The sequence below is a fragment of the Strix aluco genome, chromosome 20, assembly GCF_031877795.1.
Source record: "Strix aluco isolate bStrAlu1 chromosome 20, bStrAlu1.hap1, whole genome shotgun sequence".
Lineage (NCBI taxonomy): Eukaryota > Metazoa > Chordata > Aves > Strigiformes > Strigidae > Strix > Strix aluco.
The window spans coordinates 9,600,118-9,621,955 of record NC_133950.1 but is presented as its reverse complement, the minus strand read 5'-3'; the positions used below and the strand labels follow the sequence as shown (position 1 = coordinate 9,621,955).

General features: G+C 42.0%; 1 protein-coding gene across 19 annotated transcripts in view; it reads left to right on the top strand.

Moving 5' to 3' along the window:
* DNM1 (dynamin 1) overlaps positions 1-21,838 on the top strand; it is a 69,615-nt gene that overhangs the window by 3,462 nt on the left and 44,315 nt on the right. For all 19 annotated transcript variants that reach the window (XR_012625833.1, XR_012625831.1, XR_012625830.1 and 16 more), the window contains exon 2: positions 21,068-21,141. Coding sequence is in view for 13 of the 19 variants with exons in the window: in XM_074845953.1 (XP_074702054.1) it covers positions 21,068-21,141 (74 nt within the window). In the remaining 6 variants the exon portion in view is untranslated. The remainder of the gene's footprint in view (positions 1-21,067; positions 21,142-21,838) is intronic.

The following is a 21,838-nucleotide window of genomic DNA, read 5'->3' as shown; positions in this document are numbered from 1 at the left end:
TTGGTGTGGTTATAGGCTTGTAGGATAACTCAGGTTGGAAGGGACCTCAGGGGTCATTTAGACCATGGTGTTGTTACTTCCCTGCTGCCACCTTTCTTAAATTAGAAGGTTTTGGAGCAGGCACCAGTACCAGCAAAATTGGTCAGATAAAAAGAACAAAGCATGTCGCATGTGCTAATTTGAGTTGAGAGAGCCCAAAGGACTGAGAAGAGGGATGTACAAAGCAGCCCATAAAGCTGTTTGTAAAATCATTCATGTTCATGCCACTTATTTTGCCATGTGAAAAGAACAAATATAAATGTGGGTTTTTTTTAAATCCTAAGATCTCAGAGCACTGTTACACAAGTCTTTGGATTTGTGGGAGTATTACTGTTATCTCTGCTTTACGAACAAGACAAACTGAAAGCACTAGGCTGTGTTCAGATGGCTGCATAAACGTCTGTGCCTTGTGTTTTTGTTGTCTGATCCAAGGCAGCGTGCTGCTCAGCCCTGCTAGGACAGCTGCATTGCTCTTCATGGAGAAAACAAGGCACCTCTGACTTGGGGAGAACAGATGGTTTAAGGGGGCTGCTGCGGAGGCAATGACTAAGAACTGGGAACAGTAGGTGGAGGGACTTGAATGGAGGTGAAACCATCTCATTTATGATCAGGGGAGCTAAGCAGTGCCAAAGTTTTGGGAAGTGAATCAGGGTTTACTTGACCCCAGACCTGAGCATTAGCCCAAAAGCATCCTCTCTTGGGATCTTTTATATCCCAAACCAAACAGGGGCACTTAGCGGTCTGTCACCAGGCTCTGATGGTATATGCTGAATTAGCTGATGTTTGTATGTTGCCTGGAAGGAAACGGGAAGCAGGCATGGACTTTGTTGGGTTAGCCTTGCCTCTCTTAGCAAACAGAAATTTCGGCATGGTTAAAAGAGCAGGGAAAATGCAGCATTGCAATGCCTGTGGCAGTGGTAAGGATAATTACCTATTAAGGTTGGTACTTGTGCTATTGTAATTGCCTTGACAAAATCAGGCAAGCACCAGGTAGCATGTGCTGCCAAGTTTGTCTTTGCCTTGCAGTGTCACATACTGAAAATGCAGAGCTAGATCTTGAAGCCACAGGATTTAGTTTGGTTTCAGGCATAACTTTGAGGAGCAACATTCTATCTTCATATCTCAACTTTCCTCAGCCATATAGAGATAAATACACCCCCCAAGATATGATGAGGGAATGCCTTCTTTCATAGCACTTTGCTTTGTTATGGGAAGCTTCTCCAGCAAAATACCTTCAGCAGTATTTAGCAACTGTCTAGAAGTGAAAGATCCTATAGGGATGCATATAAAGATGCAGATACTTGGCCTGTTCAGATGCTTCAAGAATGCTGTTTTGTCAGCGATCTTTGTGCTTTTAAGTTGCTCAGGCTTCTGCTGTAGTACATGCTTTGAGTTTGAGTGCTAGAGAGAGAACTGAGGGTCTAAATATTCTAAAAATTATAGATTGAGGATGTCTGCTGTACCGGGTAATGCTGAGCATCAATGCAGTACTTTAGTGGCAGGTTTAAATTTAAACAAGAAGATACGCTCACTAATTTGTTCTTCTCTGGCCACAAAAGGCGTCCTTAAATATGATTATTCTTTTTTTTAATTCTGCTTTGAGATACGTTTACATGCCTAGAGTGCTGGCAGAGAGTGTAATTGCAAGTTATGGACCTTTAATTGTAGTAAGATAAATACATCTGTGAGCTGACCAAATGCTGTTGCGTATTTGCAGGTTAAAGACATAGGCATTGCCTGGGAATGGATTTATTTAGGGTTTCAAAAGGTGATGCAAGAGCCAGGAGTAGGATTCTGCTGTTTAGAGATATAAATCGTGGTCAAATAATTGTCCTGCAAATGACAGCAAGCCTTTGGTCTTCAGTGAAGAAAATACCTATTTTCATCTCAGATTAATTGGGGAAGGAAGAAAATGTGGAGCACTGGGGGAAATGGATAATGTGTTACAGCAGACCACAAGATCAAATAATTTAACTTAAGAGAAATCTGTACAGCTCTGAGCAAATGCTTGTGGGAGGAGGAATGCTAGGAGGAGATACATAATTAAGTTAAAACATAACATAACATGGATGGCTGTAAGGGAGAGGGGGAAGCGTGAATCTCAATGTTTGTAGATGCAGTGTCTGCCTGTATTTGTCCTCTGACTACTTGCTTTAATGTTATAGGGATTGGCTCAAATAAATACAAGTCTAATCTTTTCTACTTCCTGCAGCAGTTAGATGTTCTCTGCAGATCTTGTTGTCTGACTGTATTCTTCAGCTTAACTCTTTAGTGATCTCATACTTTTGGTAACTGCCCGATAGCCTTATATTCACTAGGAAAAGCGATCCTTATGGCATGTCTCGGATCATATCAGAATTTACCCAGGGAAAGGAAACCAGCTGTTTCTCCAGTTTGGAAGCTGATGCTCAGTATTGTGCAAACTAGGGCTTGCCTGGACCTACTGGTGTGTGAAAATGACAGGTTGTCTTGTCGCTGGTGGAATTCACCATCCGATAGCTGGCAGATCGGGAGGATGTAGTCTTTGCTAGTGTGGACCTTGTTACCATGATAATCCTCATGTTGGGAATCTTAGAGCGTCTTGAGCTTCAATTAGTCCTTACTGTACTTTGAGATAGGTAAGTTATTGTTGTTTTTTTCCTATAAACAGTATGCTGTGATATAGGGGTGTAAAAAGTGCAAAACTGGTGTTGGAAAGAAGTCAGAAATTCCTGAAAGCATTCCCCTAAGCTAAAACTGTCAGCTGCTACTGTTTTTCAAAACTTCACGTATCTTTTCACACAGGGGAAAAAAAAAAAAAGGCGAAGCCAAGACAAACTTAAATGTTTTAAGGCTACTGATTGTTTTCATAAGTCATAGTTCAGTACCTAGCTGGGGATGCCAAGTCAAGTCCTTGAACCCACCTTCTCCAGATGCTCTGAGCAGACAGAACTCTGTTAGACTTGAATAGAAGGTGTGGGAGTCTGTCTGCAGCACCTCCTATCTGAGGCAGCTTCTGAAAATGTTATTCTAAGGCAGGAAGCTAATCCCCTTCCTGATCTGGTGAATTACTGAACGTCCCTACTTTGTACTTCAAGTTTGAGCCTGTACAAGTGTGAGTGAAAATTCCTTTTGAGTAAGGATTTCCTAGTGTCTTTAAGATAAGCCTTTTTGAGGAGAAATGGAAGAAGTTGACAACTTAGCATAGATTAGTCAAGAAAACAGTTCTTGCTGTGTTCTAGCTACTGGGGTGAAACTTGTTATGGTGCCTTGAGCAGCAAATTCATTAAGCAAGAGCAAACCCATGTGTGCTCCACCCATGCGAGCCAGTACTCAGATTTTTTTGTTTCAGGCAGTTCATTTGAGTGTCAAACCCAGAAGATTTACTGAAGGGGTGGCAGGCAGTCACCTAGAAGCATATGGTGTTCAGCCTATATGCCCAATGTAAAATTGATTTTGAGATGGCACCTGTGAAAGGAAATTTACTGGTAATACGCAGGGTAAACCTATTTCCTTGATACGCTACTAAAAAAAACCCACCCAAAAAACTTTGGGTGTAATACTTTCCTTCTTGAACTTGCAGATCTGTAACCGTATGAGTCAGAGTACTGCTAGTTGGGAGGAGAGCTAAAACTAAATCTGGTCCAAAAAATAGAAAGAAATCTAGTCATGCATGGTGGGAAAATAACTCACTACTGGGACAATTTCTCATTCCACTTGAAATTTTCTTTTCCTGATCTCAGACCTGGTTTTGCATATCCTCATAGAGAGTGAAAGCTCAAGGTAAAGGAATATTGTCTCTGATAACAGGGAGACAGGCATGTTCAGCCTTGAGATAAGAGTTCTGTTCTCAGCTCTGAAGCTAAATTATTGTGTGACTAATTTTTTTTATACCTTTTTCTCCATCTGTAGAAAGGACAGGCTGTTCGTCTCATGTCATGTAGGTGTATATCATTAATGGACACTTGAAATAGCACTAGAAAACGTTAACCATAAAGTAAGAAACTATTTTCCCTAACAATCAACTAAAACTTTGCAAGGGTGGTACAGCGATGTCTGCCGGAGCCCTTTGGAAGACCTGCCTTCTCTCCAGAAGTGGTGTGCCAAGAGCTGTAGCTGTTCATGCAGCCTCATTTGTCCAGTGTTTCTGGTTACTTAGGTCTGCTCTGCAGAGAGGCTGGGACTGATGCAGCCACCTTTAGCTGCTGGCATAGGTCAGATACTGGATTTGAGGAAGCAGGGTATTCTTAGAAAGCATTGTGAGATGAGAGGCTGCACTGGATGAACTAGTAGCACTTAAATTTTTGAGCATTGTCTCTCAGAGCAGAGATGGGTGGCACAGCCCCGTAGAGGAATGAGCCCAGGGTCTTGTCCCTAGTGACTTTAAACACTCAGATGGTCTGGTCAGACCTGGAGGTGGTCAGACTGCAAGCAGGACTGGTTTTGAAAAGCTCCAAAATCTCTTTCTCTTTATTTACGTTTATCTGTGATCCTTCGTAAAGCATGCATCATGCTTATTTTTCAGTGACTTAGTGGAATTTAGTCATGAGGATTGGATGTCTTGCTCAGGACTAACTACTTTAAATACTGGGGTGACTATGAAGAGAGGACTGAGACAACATTTCAGTGTTTACTGAGGAGCAGGCAAGAGTATGCATCAAAACATTGTGACTGGCTTCCGAGAGCACAATTTAATGTTGGATATTTAAACAGTTATTCCAGGTGACTCGTTGATACTTTGTACTTCTGTCCAGCTTTTTGTTTTCAAAGTCCTATTAGTGAATAGCTTAATTAATAACAATTGAATGGAAGGGGCTCAGTAATTTTCTTAAGCAGTTTTATATAGATGGGCAGACAGGACAATTAAGTTGTTGAAGTTTGCTTCCTGCATGACCTTCAAACTTGTCACAGCTCCTAGGCTGGTGCTGACTATAACAACTGCTTTTCTTTCCTTCAAGACACAGCATGGGAAGAATGAGCCCTGAGTCTGAAAACAGTGTCTCTGATTGTTCTCTGCCATGTTAGATGCTCTGAAAGGTTTGGCAGATCCAGCCACCACCAAATGGTAGTGAGATGGTGTTTCAAACCCTGGTCAGTAGCTTCTTGCAGTTCAGCATAACATGCTTTTGGAAGCATCTTGGAAGCAGACGTTATGCAAGCTCCTCAAGCTGTGTCTTGCTGACTGGAAGCAAACTCGCCAACTTCTGCCACTTTTTTGCAAGTCTTGTGACTTCTGTGGCTTTTCTTAGAGCCCTGGACACAGCAATTAAGCTAACAGAAGAGCAGTGTATCTTTTGGGTTGAAAGCATCAATTTCTAACATGGATGCTTGAAGGTACTTTTTTTTTTAAAGATGCTTGCTGTTCCCTAAGTGCTCCTGGAGACAAGTATAAAGAATCCCAGAATTTCTGAGACCTGTATTGTCAACTGTTCCATTCCTAAAAATCAGGGCTTACTCCCAGAATTATAAACTCTGCTAAAATACTTGTGTTTCAGTCACAATGAGCAATAAATTATACAAAATGAGGTTTGGAGTAAACCCAGTTTCTCACTTTTGGCTGAAATAGGAATTGCACTCGAGTCTCTGGGGGTGAAAATACTATTTTAATAATGTATTGCCTCAACAGTCCCCTTTAACACTCCCTTTCCTGTTTCTTACAGCTTTAGGTTGCAGCTGTGTTGAAGGGTGAAGAGTTAACACTACTGTAACAAACATGAGAATTGCTGGGATCCTGTCTGACTATGGATCTGTTATTTTGTGGCTCTGAAACAGTCTTGATGTAAGAGTGGCCAGTGTAGTATATGGGGTGCCTGAGAGAGGACATAGCTGCTATTAAACTGATACTACTGTGGATTTTGGCTGAAGAGCCAGGCAGTGTTGCTGTAATACTGTATAAAAGCTGAGCATAAACTGCAGCTGTATTTCAGAGTAGTTCTTCAGCTGCATGTAGACCTTTTCTCAAAGCATCAATAGGCAGAAGTCTACAGAGATGCTGAGTACTCGGTTCTCAACATCTGCAAATGTTTTTACAGCAGGGCTAACTTACCCTGGAGAGCACTAGGAAAAACTATTATTTTTGCTTTTTTTTTTTTTGAGAAATCCAGGGATGGGGGAGGCTGTGCTGAATTTCTTAGAACAAGAAAAGAGGTACCTAAAGGCAAAAGTCTTGAAGTCTTTGTTCAGTTCCTCCTCTTTGCTTTCCTGCCACTCTTGCATGTGTAAAGGCAGAGTAAGTTATGTAGGATCTGACTTGGTGCTCTGACAACAAATTAACAGGTAGTTTCAGTTCTGAGAACTTCTCCCCATCCAAGTAATTATAAATTTCTAGAAACAGGGGCTTATAAGGAAAATAACTGTCCATTTGCCACCTACCTGCCAGCACAGGAACAATTCTCTGTCAGCAGGGGAATACACCTGATGACCTGTTAGTTTAGAATTAAGCCAGTAAAAAACAAAGCTCTAACCCTCACAGTTTTTATGCTGATATTTAGCTCCATTGACTTGTTTATGATTTACTTTAGTCTTATGCTACTCTGGATCAGGATGAGGCCTCTTCATTGTAATACACATATTCGGTTTTCTCTCTTTTTGGCTGCTGTGATCTCTTGAGTAATCTCTGGCTATTTCTTAAGATGATTGTGCTTTTACTTTTAATAGAAGCTCCTCAGTGAATAGCTGGGAAGTGTCTGAGCATGACTGTGGCCATGAGAGGAGATCTGTTGCAGTGGGGTTATAGCCAGAGGTAAGGAAGAGATTGGTATATACCAAAATGCAGAATACTCTCGGGGATTGGTGCATGACAAGGGTCACACTGCAGAGCTGATGCTGTAGCTCTAGTGCTGAAACTCAGGTCATCTCTTCTACACCAGTGCAGCTCTCAGCAGAGAGCCCAGCAATGTACTTTCCTCTGGGCTGTGCTCCTTTGATGTTCCTGTTCCTAGGCACTACTCTCTGCTTATGCCCGTTCATACAAGATGTGTTTGTTATGCCAGGCCTGCATACTACCTGGCACCCCAAACTCATCTTGGAGAAAGAGGTCCATTTCCTGAATGAATTTGTATAGACTGTTGAAAAAATGATATTTGAAGAATACTTACTTCAAAAGAACAAGTGAGGCACTGCATTAGCACTTGATATTTTGCTGTCTTCTGTTTGGACTTAGTTGAATTCAAACTGGACACCTGGACAGGCAAAAGCAAATGTTATTAGAAATCAATGTATTGGTTTGAAGGGGTGAGGGGAAGATACCAGGGAAGGAATTTAGATTTACTTATGGAAAATAGGGAAAGGAATGGAAGACTGGAAGACTCTGGTCACTACACCACAATTTTTCTGTAGATTCAGAGTGCCTGTTAATAGGCAACACCAATTTGACCCTCCTGCTTTTTGAATTTAAGCCCTAAAAGTTTTCCATGAAGACTTGGACTCCTTTAGAAATTCTGTGGATGTGTATCTGTATATAAACCTGCCTTTTTGTCACCTCCTGTGGTCACTGCCCAAACTTAAACAGAGAAAAAAAATGTTCCTTGGAACATGAAAACTGCTGTCCCACTTCTTGGTCAAAGGGACTCTGGCAGACACATTGGAACCAGCCAGGAGGTCAAAAGCTCATCACTTCTGGGACTACTGATCCAATGTTCATTCTGGTATAGCCTGAAATGGAGATGTCTTGTGTGGTTTTTGAAGTAGAGTTTAATGCCTCTGACTTTGCTCTGCACCAGAGATGTTAGCAGTCAGTCTGCTGTTTTTTCTTCAAGGGCTTAAGAAGCAGTGCCTCTGCACCATGTTTCTAGCCAGGGCGATCCTAATTATATCTGAAACTGCAGAGGTGCAGTGCATAGCAAGGAGCTTGGCACTGTTCCTGCATACTTAAGGCAGAGCAGAGAGATAAATTGGCATCTTAAATTCCCTCTGCAGGACAACCATGCACCTTGGACAGTTTGGTCAGGATGCTCGAGTGGGGCATAACTCTGTACCCCACAGAACTCTGTCCTTCCTGCCTGGCCTGTTGGAGGGGAAGCAGCCTGCCTCCCTGTCCACAACACACTCTGCCTCTTGCTGCTGAACCAAGATAAATTATTAGGGTACATGCATTCAATTTCATAAACCCACCATCCATGTCTGGCCACTAATAGCACATAGTGGCTTGAGGTACCACCTCCTTTCTTCATACAGCTTCTGTTTGGGTTTGTGTTAGTGGGCTCATAAAAGTGATTTTTGCCTTTTCCAGTGAAGTCTTTCTGTTGTCTGTACCCTTTATGGCATTCATGCTTTGGGGAGACTGTCTCCTTTTCTAGCACACAGTGCTGTTTGGGAGTGGAGGAAGTGCCATACTGCTGTGATGAAATGTGCCTTGAACTACATTTGTTCTTCTCTTAGGTCTTGCAGCAAATACCAGGACTCCAGAGGTGGTGGAGTTCTGATAAAAAATTTAAGGTGATACTTACCATGAGTGTTTGGTATCTTTAAGTCTGCCGTTGTACCTGGTTTCCTTCTCTGAAGGAGACAATGGCAAAAAGGGACAGAAACCCCTTTTATCTAGAGTTCTGTGACAAATAGCTTGAATATTAGTTACTACTGCATAGTCTATGGGCGTCCCTGAACACGGGAGAGCCTTTACTGTTGGACAACCTTTAGTCTAGACTCAGCTGCAGCCTGACTCCAGAGAGCTAGGACAGATTAAGACACTGGTGGTGGGAAATAGCAAGGTCAGCCTGTTGCTCATCAGTCTTAGCATACATTAATCCTAGGGTGTTATTGTGGCTGTGCTTTCCCATCAGTTATTCCTGTCCCAGAGTTTTAGTGCACAGCTTGTCCTTTTGTTTTCTCCCAGCTCAAGTTGCAGGTGCTGTACAGGTCATGTTTTTCAGGGCTGCAACCCTTCTGTCATGGCAAAGCCAGGATTTATCAGTAGATTTGTTTGTGCCAAAGCAGAGTAGTGTTACTGCAGTATTATGACAGATCAGTGCGGCTTGAGAAAGAGACAAGCAAAGATGCTGGGTCATGGATTTACTTTTATGGCCATAAAAAAACCCTGTGTCTCTTCATTACTGCCATCAGGACTGGACCAATTTGATGCTCTAGGGTGCTGTTGATGCCTGGTATTGTCGTCTTGGGAACTGGAAGTTGCAGGGAGATTCTGAGATAACATCTACGTGACTTTTTTGTCAGATATGCTTCAGAGGGAGCAAAAGGAAAACTTGCTTTCATGCTATGATGCAAAGTCAGCAAGGCAGACAGAAAGGTCTGGTTTACAGCTTCTGGGGTGGAGAATACATCATGCTAGTGCAATATTGCTTATACCTGTGGCTCTGGAGGGCTCTTGACCCAGCCAGTGCTGTGGTGCTTTTCCCCTGAATCCTGGTATTGCCACACAGATCTGGCGTTTTGGTTTTTTTTTTTTTTTAAATGAGTGAAACCTGCCTTGTTTTCTTTCTCCTGGGATTGTAATTCTTGAAATAAAAGCTGCATTTTCCACAAATGTGTAATCCTTACAGCCACATCCATTCAGGATATATTAGGCTGCTTATTCCCTTGAGTTCCTGATATTGTCATGTAGAATCAGCACTGTGTCGTTCTTTACCTTGAATATCCCAAGGCAGCAGACGAGATCTAGGACTTCATTTTCTATTACCCAAAAGATCCCAGAGGAAGCTGCACAACAGCAGTGCTGCAATTTTTTACTCTCTCAAGACTCTTTCCTTCCCCAGCGCTGCAGCCTAGAGTCAATGCGGCATTTGCTATAATGGGCAGTGACTTTTTGAGAACAGGCAGTGCACTGTAGGCTGTACCACTCTAAATAATCCTCCACAGTAAAATGCAGAGTTCCAAATAAGAAAATCCCTTTACAGTTTTTACCTGCAAAAATACAAAGAGGAAACTGGCTCACAAGTGCACTTGAGGTGTTGGAGTACCCTCCCCATCTGTGTTCTACATCCTCACGTATTCTGGGCTAACCCATCTGCAGAAGATAGCAGGGAGGGATCTGGCAGATAAGTCAACCCCCAAAATGGAGGAGAAGGATGTTGCTGACTAATTCTCTCACAGCAGATATGAATTTAAGCAAATGACATCTCAAGTGAGATGGTGGGTTTTGTATGCCAGGAATACACCTTGTTTCTAATGCAAACTCTTGACCTATAGCTGTAGACACTTGCTTAAAATCAGCTTCAGCAGCTTGGGGCTGATGCACAGCAGTGAGGGATGCAGGAACTGTGTGGACATCAAACTGATTTGTTTCTATGGAAACAAGTAGATTTCACCATGTTATAGGGAAGTAGGAGGGGAATTTTCCCCCTGGGTCTGGTTCTGGCTCTGATGGGATTGGTTGCTGCACTGCAATTGTAGAGCAGCAGCCCATGAAGGGATTATCTATCTAGACAGTGATCACAATTAGGGAGGGAAACGTGTGGATCCAATCTGCTCCCATTTCTGGCTTCCTCAGCAGGGATGACACAAGGCACTGTCGTGTGCCAGGATTCCCAGGGTCACAGCCCTCCATGGCACTTAGAAGCAAGGAATTAACCTTGGTCACTGATAGCCAGAAAGGAGGCCTGCATTACAGTATAGGCAGCTGTGACTGTAGCCTGCCCAGGCTTTTCAATTGGGATGCCTAAGGTGATGAACTGTGCTTATACACTAGCACACATTCTGGGCAAGAGCTGAGAACTGTTTGTAGTATCTGCAAGGACTAGGGGAAGCTGAGAGCTTTCAGGCAGGCTTCAAATGTTGCTTGCTGATGAGATTACTGTATGCCCTGTTATATTTGGTGTACTCCTTTGGGAAGTCCAGCACCTGAAGTCCTGTGACTGGAGGTGATGATTTTAAAACCTTTTTTTCTAAAATGAAAGTTAATCTCGTGATACCAGAGAAGAAACCAGAGCATGAATATAAACATCCACCAACAGGTTCTAATAAAAACGGTACTTACTAAACTCCATATATTTCTAGTGGGATGTAGTACTGAGAGTGAATGGACCTTGTGCAAGGTTCTAGTGCTGAACATTCAAAAGGGGCTGACCAAGATCTCTGTATTTCAAGACTCCCATGTCCTAAAGGTACTTGTCCATCTAGGCCCCAGCAATGACTCTGAGAGGGAAAGTTTAGATTTCTAGATAGAAAGTAGACCACTGGCAAAAATGGGAATACCTGTATGTGTTTGAAACCCTTCCCAAGGTATTCCCTTGTCTGTTCTCTTCCTCACCTCCTACAAATGTAGTGCAGGAGCTATACAACCCTCTCTAATGGAGAGAAATTCCCTTTGCTTGTTTTTTTTCTCCTCTCCCTGTATATAGGGACTTCAGCACATGTTATATAAGCTGAGTTAGGGATGGAGTGGAGCTCTATCAGAAATTCTTGCTTCATGCTTTGTGACACAGCCAGTGAGTTGATTGGATGTGGTAACCCTTGGTTATGAGTTTGCAGGGGTGCATCAGAAGAATGTAGCAACATCTCTGCCTTACTTTCAGGTCATTTAAAAATACATATAGTGCACCCTAAGAGTCAGGCCAGATCCTGCTGCAAGGTCTAGCAAGCATTAAGCTGGGGTATATTGGCTTCCTTGGAATTACTGTAGACATTCAGCAGCAGAAATCCCTGGGGCAAACTCTTGGCAGTTTACTCTGTGGGCTGGCGGGCCCCCAGGCCATTGAATAAAAGTGTAATAGCTAAGGTGTAAGAACGTTTCTGACCTCCTTGTCTGTCTCTTGCTCTGTGGAAGCAGTACAGCTATGAAGCTCTGTAGGTTTGCATCAGATTAATTTGTGCACAGAGGCTCAGTTGCAGCCATGACTTGGCATAATGCATACAGCTGTCTTCCAGATTTTGATGTACCCTGAAGCTAGTGGAGTGTGAAATGGAAAAGTCAGCCCAAAGGGTTCAAATAAAAATAAACAATAGAAAAAATTTTTGTTTTATCTCATTGCTTTGAGAACTGCATAGAGGCATGTGAAGGAGAGGGGCTGAGAGACATGTGGAAAGAGTGAATGAGAGAGGCACTGACTGCAGTGACTCTTGGGAACCAGTCTGTGCAGCCAGAGATAAGCCAGAAAAGCAGAATTTAGTGCACTCTGGAAGAGATTTAGTGCGCTGTGGGAGGGGTAGGGGAGAGTGGTGTTTCTAAGCAAGCGTTCATGTAAAAATTGCTATGCGCTTTTCTTTTTGCTTTAGCAGTGTTTATGGAAGTGCTGCAGGCTGAGGTCTGAACACGGCCACTGCAGCTGAAGTATCAGGGAAGTGGGAGAAGATTGCACGGGGCCTCTCCCCTCTCTAGTTGTCTGAGCCCCCTCAGACCGCGCTTGACTCAACGAATGTGTTCTGAGTGAGGGAAACACATTTTTGATTAACACTTTTGATGTTCATGGCATGTGGGTCCTCTGAGAGACCAACAAGAGCACATAAATATGATAATGCATTTCGGTAACAAAAAGCTTTATGCTGTTCCATAGGAAAGAGAAGATCCGTGCTCTACCAAGAATTACCAGGAAGGTGACACAGAGTACAGTACTGGAGACTGTCACCTCTGTATATCTAGACCAGTGACCAAGTACTACTTCTCTGTCCCATGATGAGAAGGCAAGCCCTACGGCTGAGATGGAAGCTCATTCAGCTGCTGTCTCTCCATGGCACATCGTTTAGTCCCAAATGTCAGTGAAACAAGCCCCACTATTATGCTTGTTCACGAAGAACTGGATTTGACTCGCCACACTTGGTGTATGTAGGCTTTCAAACAGCCAGCCATGCAGTTTTCTATGGAGGTGGATTCTCTCGGGGGGGGGGGGGGGGGGGGCAAGTCTCCTGAAAGGTTTCCTGTCATTTTGGCAAAACCTGTGATGTGGGATCGTTACGGCTTTTGAAATGCTGCCTTTTGCCGTAAATATATGTTTCTTATGTGGCTTTATTTACTTCATATGCTAACTCTGTGAATACACTACTTTGTTTTCTTTGAATAAAGTGGGAGCACAGCATAGGAAAAAGATGCAGGAGAGCTCCAGAACACCATGCATCCTGGTCAGTGGTAAAAGGGTCAGAGGAAACAAAACAGAAACATGATTATTGCAGTGAGAATCGTGTCAGGTTTGGAGCAGGATGTGTGTGTGAACATGTAATACAACCTACTTCTGCGCTTTTTTTTTTTCTTACAGTGAATTATCATAGTTGCGTCCTTGCATGTTTGAACACCAGTGTCTGCATAAAACCTTAATAAAGTCATCTCAGACAGAATACCCTTCACACTTGCTGGGGACCTGTGCTGGTATCAACTGCAATGTTGTGCAAAGGAATATAAGAACTCAAGGCAGATGGGGGAATAGGAGAAGGTGCAAACTTCAGAAGTTACTTTCTAGTTGGTTATTGATCCCCTCTAGCTCTTGTTTGCAAATTATCCAGTAGTATGCTATAAATGTGTCCGGCTTATACTAGCATTTGTGCTTTGCCCTACTCAGACAGCACCTCTGAGACAGTCTCGGGGAACTCACTCTATGTACAGCAGATTCTGAAACTTGAAAAGAGATCTGCTTGGCTCTTCTTGGCCTACTGATCTGAAGAGCTGTACTGGGGAGAAATGGCTAGGTGTTGGAGATGCTATTCCAGTGCCAGAACTACTTAACAGAGCAATTGTAAGTGTTCTAAGTCAGCACAATAGTGTTAACCTCCCTTAGTGCTACTGTAAATAGGAACTCAAGGTACAAGGCAGTGGGAAGCCTTCTCTTTCGTTTTTTTGTTTCTGCTAACATGTATATTATGATGACACTCATGAACTATTGCCTGTCTTTATTTTTCACAATTGTATTCTTGAATAATGAATCATTGTGGACAATAATATTGCCAGTATGCTGGAATGTGGTGTACTCACAATAGATCTTTATTTCTATATGTATTCATTGTGTGACCAGTACCAATTACACCCTAAGAAATTATACCAAGTGCGTATGAAATTGCTTTCTTTCACTGTGGGTCAAGGCTAGGCGCGCTCTTGTGCTGTGCAGGTTGGCAGATACATAACATGCATCTCCTGGCTTAAACTTCTTTGAGTCTAAAAGTGCTAACCTTAATGCAAAAAAGAGTGGCTACCTAGGAATGAGACTTATGTGGTTATGAGGCTGTAGGACTGGTGTCCCAATTTCACTTGATGCAGCATGAAAGGAAGATGAAAGTTAAGGGCAGAGAAACAGAATAGCAGGTTGATGGTGCTTTTGTTCCTAATGCATCCACTTTTAAATGCTTGCTGTTCATTGTTGGCCTGTCTGGCTTTTTTTGTTTGAGAAATACTTAGGTTCAGGAAAGGTAAGGGCTCATAGAGGCCACAAAGTCAGCAGGAAAGTCAAGTCTGAATCTGTAATGCAGCTTCTTGTTATCCTAATGGGTGGCAGAGAAAGTTCTGGAATTGTTTATGAATGTACTTGCATGTCCCTTGAAAGATCAGACCAGGAAGGTGTTCTCGAGGGCAGTTCCTGCGTCAGGTTTCTACCTTCTGGTGGAACTAGATGGTGTCTATTATAAAGGAGCAACAGCCTTGAGTTAGTGTCTAAGAAGTGGAAAGCTACTACCATTTCGGAGGTGATTGTTTTAGCAGTCAGTAAGATTAATAGCAAATTTTTTTAGCCTTGCAGGTATTCTGTGTTGCACAGGTGTCAGCCTGTGTTTTAAGGATTCATTTGAGACACGTGCTGGAGTAAAAATATGTTTGAAAAAACATAGCTGTTGTGCGGTGAGATGAAGTGCTGTTCAGAGAGATTTGTAAGCTGTTCATAGAATGCAGCCTGTATGAAGAGGATGTGAATGTTGCTCATCAGTGCAATGATCAGAGGAGTTGTATATCAAAGGTACTGATACCCTAGATTGTCTTGGGATTCTTGTAATGCATTGTGCCATGATGAGCTAATGAAGAACTTTTGGGATGTGTGTGAACGGTGAATGATCAACTATAAGACTTGACAGATGAAATGAAGATGGTTCTAAGCTTAAGCAGGAGCAGGTCCCAACTGTGTAACCAGATAGTAAAATCCGTAGGGGCAGGAACTGTATTTCTTGCAGTGTATTGGCACAGTGCCTTGTGCCGTGCAGTTCTGGTAGGATTGCTGTCCCTGCGCACCACCAGAACACAGGAAATAACAAATACTGGATTTAAACAGAAACAGCCATGTGAAACTGTGGAGGCTGTGTGAATCTTAATTTTCTGAAACTAATATAATCCAAACTGGGTATTAATCACCTTCCTTAATACCCTATTTGTCTGTAGATGTTTAATAAGAAATCAAATAGAAATTAATGATCAGATGGTGGTGGTCACTCTTCTGTTCTTTGGAACTACTTTTATGTCTTCATAAGCTGCTGTTTTGGCTTTTTAATTGAGGCTTTACCTTCTCTAGTGCATTCTAATCCAAGAATCTCAAATAATAAACTGCAAGGATGCTGTATTGGTGTATATATAGACTATGCCTAGATTTGTGTTTCAGAGCCCTCTACAAACAGCTTTGCAAGCTTTCCAGCTTCCCTGGAGGGGGGGAAGGTAAGTGGTGGTAGATGCATTTGGTCTGTCTTCCATTTTGAGCAGGAGACAGTACCATGGGCTTGGTTCTGTTGTTGGCTGACGATGACTTTAGTTGCAACTTCAGTGAAGAATGAAACCATGCATGAAAAAGTTTTGACACAAAGTCCTTTCAGAAATACAAATTACCAGTGGATGGAGAAGGTGCAAAACCACTTTAATTCTGCAGTACAGAGTAACTTGTTCATGAGGCTTGGTAAACCGGGGGCAAGATTAATTGTATAGTCCAGAGTCCTAACTGCCTGTCCCGTGAACTGAGAAATGTCTTTGGGTTTCTCTGTGTGTGTATTTTCTATGTATCCTTCTGTTTTGAAATTGAGTTCTTGCTGGGTTGAGAGCTGGGCTTGTTAAAATTCGTTTGTAGTGTTGCATAAAGGATTGGGGTAAGCCTTCTTATCTGGCCACATTAAGGTCACTAGAACATAAGAGCAAAAAGAAAGTGTTTCTGTTGGGTGTCTCTGAAGATCTGCGTTAATGCAGTTGCCTCTCATGGGTATGTTTATAGCTGAAATAAATTTCTTGGTCAGTACTACATAGTGATCTGTTGACAAACCTCAGGAGGCCTCTTATTAAAGCGATGAGCTGCAAAAAAGTAGACAGTGTCTATATGTGATGCAAAGGAGACAGCTACCAGAGGTGCTTTTCCATTTGAATTTGGTGGAAGGAGGGAATGCACAATGCTCACGCTTGCAGCGGAAGAATATCTGTTAAGCAGTTGCAGTCTGATGTTCAGGGATGCCATTAGCATGTTACCTTCCTTCGCTGTTAGAAGTTATGGAATTAAATGCCACTGTAACTGTCACGGGGAATCTCTAAGTGTTAGAGCACTAACCTGTAACAGTGAGCTAACCACTCCTAGCGAAGCATGAAGGGATGGACTTGCTCATGCAATTGCTTTTCTCTTGTGTTTATCAGGTTTGAGAGCATTTATTCTAACAAAGCAGGCAAACCAAGCACATTATGCCCGTGATGATCACTGAGATGCTGGAAGACTAGTTCTTCCTCGAAAGATCTAGTTATGTCTTGTTTAACAAGAAAACATCAGATCAAGATGAAGTGTTTGACCAAAGGGGTAAACAAATTGGGGTTTTTGACTAGCAAATTGTGCATGTTCTTTAGGAACAAATGCTGCCATACTGCAGCAAACCAGCTCATGCATGTTGTCTTTTAATGGAGACAGTCACATTTTCTTCAATGTAGTAGCAAAGAACACACACAACAGACTTGTTTGAAAGTTTCAATGTGTGCCTCTTCAGGAAGTCCCAAACTTTTCATATAGGTATCTGTCCTCCTTCTTTTGACTGCATCTATCGTTGTTTTCTTCCCTTTCCATACAACATATGTTGAATTATCTGAACAGTTTGTCAGTCTCCTGTGTCTTGCAAATACTCTAGTGGGAAATGTCTTTGGTCCATGTTACCTTTAACTTCTAATCCTCTGTACTGTGCAAGTCATTAAATGAACTCGGAAACTTGTTTATAGAGCGAACGTGCTTTTTCTGTCATTAATAGCACCTTCTTGTTCTGTAGCATTCCAAGATACTGAATCCATGCAGGTTTTTCATATAGAGTGTCTGGCTTTAATTTAAAAAACTAGTAGGGAAACCTCAGGTTACCAGTGTCTTGATTGTAAATGTATTTGTTGCATGACATTGAGATTGCCTTAATATGTTTCTGATGTGTTTGGATTTTGTTTGAATGTTGCTCTACAATAACTGCTAAATTGTTTTCCATCCCTCAGTTTATTTTTTTTACTATTGCGTTACTAATGCAGCTTTCAGCCCAAAGCTGTACTTTAATGCAGCTCTGCATACTAAAATAGAAATAAGACTGAAAGGGATGATGTGATTGGGCTTGCCCTGAGGTAGCTGTGAAGCTAGTTGAGAACACGTATAAGCACTCCAGAAGTGAGCAATGCAAAATATAACAATAAATGCCTTTTCAGGTCAATTCCCTGCTTGGACTTTTTCAGCCTGAGACCCATCAGGGTTTTCATCCTTGGCTCTTTTTGTTGTCTTGGTTTAGAAGAGGAGATCTATCACTGGTCAGATCAAAAATTTACCTAGCTCAACATCCTCTCTCTGACAGTAGTTAAGAAAAGATGAGTGTGAAATATGTATAAGTCAGTCTTCCAATAACTGACAGTTTGGGGAATGTAGCTGATCTGAGCTCAGTGTTCCAACCCTGATAAAATGCTTGGAATTGCATTGCTAAAACTGATACCTCCGTATCTTAATAGGGAATTTTGAGTCAATAGCTAAGCAAAAAAGATACAAGCAAATTAAGTATTCCCTGAATACAGCTTTGCTGTTTTAGCTGCTACTTTGCTGTGTTTTCTGGATGAAGCCCAACCTGAAGCAGCACAGTGTGGTATTCCTACTTAAAAGCATACGAAATCAATTGTTGGCATGTCACTTCTGCATGTTACAAACAACGCAACAAAAAAGTAATTTTCAGTTCTTAAGACACAAAAGTGAAGGAAGAAAACAGGGTGTTGGTGCCCTCAATTGATTAACGTATTTCAGATACAAAGTCTTGTATAGTGATGTATGTAATGAGGCTGCTTTTGATGTCATGCTAGAGGCTGCCTTGTCTTACAAGTGGAATCCCTGCTGACCTTGTTCCAGCACTCAGAGCCTTACAGCATGTTATTTATGAAGACCTGTTCCATCCTTCTATATCCCTCCTTCAGCCTTGCTGCCATACATCTCCTGTGCTGGAATTGAATAAGCCAGTTTATCTGACCCTTCTGTTTTTGTCTGCCCAATTCATCTGGCATGTGATTGTTCTTATCTCATGTATCATTTCCCTGATTCAGACTTAATTTCATCACTTTGTGCTGCTCTTTCTGAAGCTATAGGTGTGTGTGTATGTGTAGATCTGGCTCCTCAAAACCTGGGCTGTGTATGTTGTCCATGCCACACGTGCTCTGTTGTTGTAGTTTATTTACAGAAGCAATTTATTGTGCCTGCTGCAAGAGGGCAGGCAAGACTCCCTACAGTGCCTTCTACTTGGCACCCAGCCAGCTTGCCGCAGACTTTACTAATCTGTACTTTTTAGCGTTTATGATTTGAAAGGCTTAGCTGGAGCAGGAGGAAGGAGTTTGTCCCAGATACTGTAGAGAAAAAGGAGGTGAATAAAATAATAGGGAATAGTGTAGATACAATGGGGTGATACTGAATCAGTTGGTTTTTATAGAGCTTTTTGGCTGTAACTCTTGACAGGAGTCATGCATAGAGAAAACTTAAAAGTTGAACTGTATGTACCCCCCAGTAGTTTGTAGATAAGAACGCACATACCTTTTTCTGATATTAAGGATCAGATTGCACATATTTTCACTCACAATCAAAGCGGCACTAAGGTTGTTGATTTAGGTGACTAGATTTGGCTAATGGGTTTGTTGTCTTGTCTTCTATGAGGACATAGTGGTTTTTTCCTTGGAATAGCCTAGCCATTCCATAGCTACTCAGTTTACACAATAAACTGGATCATTTTTTTTATAACACTGGAACCCAGATGCCACAAAAGTTTTGCATCTACCTTTGTCCTGAGTTTTTCACTTAGTAGCTGTGACAAGGACAACAGAGAAATCAGGATTTTGGCCAAAGCAGAAAGCATCAGGAAAACATGGAGCACAACATGAGTGGAATCCTAATTCCTGGAGAGCTCATGCTTGCAAATGCAAGTGGTGCTTTTCCTACAGTAAACCAGGATTTGATACTGCAAGTTGGAGATCGATAACTAGAGTATTGTCTCAGTGTGCTAGAAAGGGAATCTGTAGTAATAGGTTACCTTTTTCTCAGGTACAGTAAGTTCAAAATAAGTCAGTGCAGCTCAGATGGATTTGTTATGCTAAAAACTGATGCTAGGGTAGGACTTTTTCACATATTGACCACAGACATCTATAGGAATGGTGCTGACGCAGCAGAAAGCTGCTGGAATGATGCAGTGCCTCAAAGATTCCAGGGTTAATCCCACTGGAATGGAAAAACTAGAGCTGTATTATTTGAAAAACAAATGAAAGACAAACCCCAGTTAACTCTTTATACTTCTGAAAAGTCTGAAATAATGAAAATGGGTTACAGTCTTATTTTAACCGGTAGAGTTGTACCAGAGGTCTCATTACTCCAGATTTAGTAACTTACAGGAGACATTTTTGGAGATGTTAGAGATTGTAGGATGCCTCTTTACTCTCCCTTCACTTGAAACTACTCTGCAGTTTTTGATATTATCAAGTTATTCTGACAGTCCCACAGATGGAGAATTACTTTTATAGCTGAGGAAGGGGAAATACAGAGAAGTAGAACTTGCATAGGATTACACAGGAAATCAGTGGCCAAACCAGGAGCTGAAACAAACTGCTCAAGTCCTTGTTTGATGTGTTAAAAGCTCATTCCTCATCTTCACACCCTTTGTCAGTGTTAAACTCATGCAAGACTAATGAGTAAGATGCTCAAAATGGGTAGCCCTGGATTTCTCACTCACCAGAGCAGTTAGTCCTTACTGAATTAGTAAAATTATTCATTGCCCCATCTATCAAGAGAGGGAGGATTGTGCACCAGAATCCCAGCGATGTAGGTAGGACTTCTTTTAATAAACCCCCCGATATTCATACTGTAGGAACCATGTTTTGAAGTGATGCTTCTCCCACTAGGCAGGGAAGCAATTGATCATATTTTCAGAAATGCTCAGTGGTTCTTGAAGAGCCATGTGAACAGCTGAGTACTTGAAAACCAGGCCACAAACTAGCAAGGTCATCAGCAGATGCAGAGAACATGCCTAGCTTTGCTCAAAGCACTTGGATTTGGTAAAAGAAAAAGCAAAGGAGAACTTGTGGGCTGTGGCTGCTAAGTCAGCATTTGGAGAAGGGTAGTGGAAGGCTTTCTTCCTTTGAAATGATTTGAAGTACACAAAAATTCAGGATTCTTGTGAATATAGAATGAAGCTGCTGCTGCTTTTGCCTTGGCAATACTTATGTCTTGAGTAGTTATCCAGGAGAAACCCTGGGTGGAGCAAGCCTTTGACTGCTGTTTAATCTTTCAGATGTATTGTATGGTGTTTGCATGCTGGAACAATGTGGTATCTTCTCAAGTCCCAAAGTGCAGGGCGTGAGTGATTTTATTATAGTCCAGGTAATTGCCTCCTTTTGACAATATACATGCTAGTTTTCAGGCTCTGCTTCAACTTCTCTTTCTGATGAAATATATTATTTTTTTCCAAAGTACAGACATGTATTGAATGGGCCTGTTAGCTTGGAACTTCAGCTGAAGGAGCTATACGTGTTACAGGATTAGAGGGGATGTGCTGTGAGTATAGGCTTCTTCAGGAGAACAAGCTCTTATCCTCCTTAAGGAGGAGCACTTGGTTTTTAGCGTCTTAAACTTTTTTGTGCCTGTGGCTGAGTCTCCCTCTTGGAATCCCTGTATGCTTATAGAAGCAGAAAAGCTGTGAAAAGGGAAGGAAACAATCATTCACTCATCTGAAACTTCCTGTTTCATTTCAGGGACTTTCTGCCACGTGGATCTGGCATCGTAACCAGACGCCCGCTGGTCCTGCAGCTGGTGAACTCCAGCACGGGTATGTGAGCTACCTTCCCTGTGTGTCCAGCTGGATTGCTGTCTTAGTCAAGAAAGGTCTTGCTTGATCGGTGGCACTGCTCAGTGTGGAAAAAATAAATGAGTTTTCCCCAGTAAAAATGATCTGCAGCTGGTTTTCAGTTCTACCTATTTAACATCTGATGCATTAAGTGTTCAGAAGCAAAATGCTTCTTAAGTTTTTTTTGTTTTAAATTATTAGGCAAGGCTCCATGTGTACACTTACCGCAATTTTCTGTTACCTGTGCAGCTGTGACTCGTATGAGTAGGTAAGACCTAAAAGCCAGATGACCCTTCTGATAATCTACTGAAATAAGGGGGTGAGATAATGTAATGTACTGAAAACCCAGTGTGAGAACACTGGGGTCTGGAAAATAAACTACAGAGTTCTGGGCAGTTCACTGGTTTTGCTACAACTTGCAGGATATTTTCACTACCATTCTCCTTAATGTAAGTTAAGATCTCATCCAGGAGTTGACAAGTGAATGTTTCAAGATACTTTTCCTCTTTTGCCAGATGAACTTTATCTATCCATGGCAGTCCTCTTGTCTACAGTAAGGAGACAATTTGACTTTTAGGCTTCTAAAATTAAAACAGAGGGTTCTTGGATTGGTTAGCCTATTCAAAGACTGACACTTAAACCCCAACCACCAGCCAGTTCAAAACCATGTCAAGAGAAG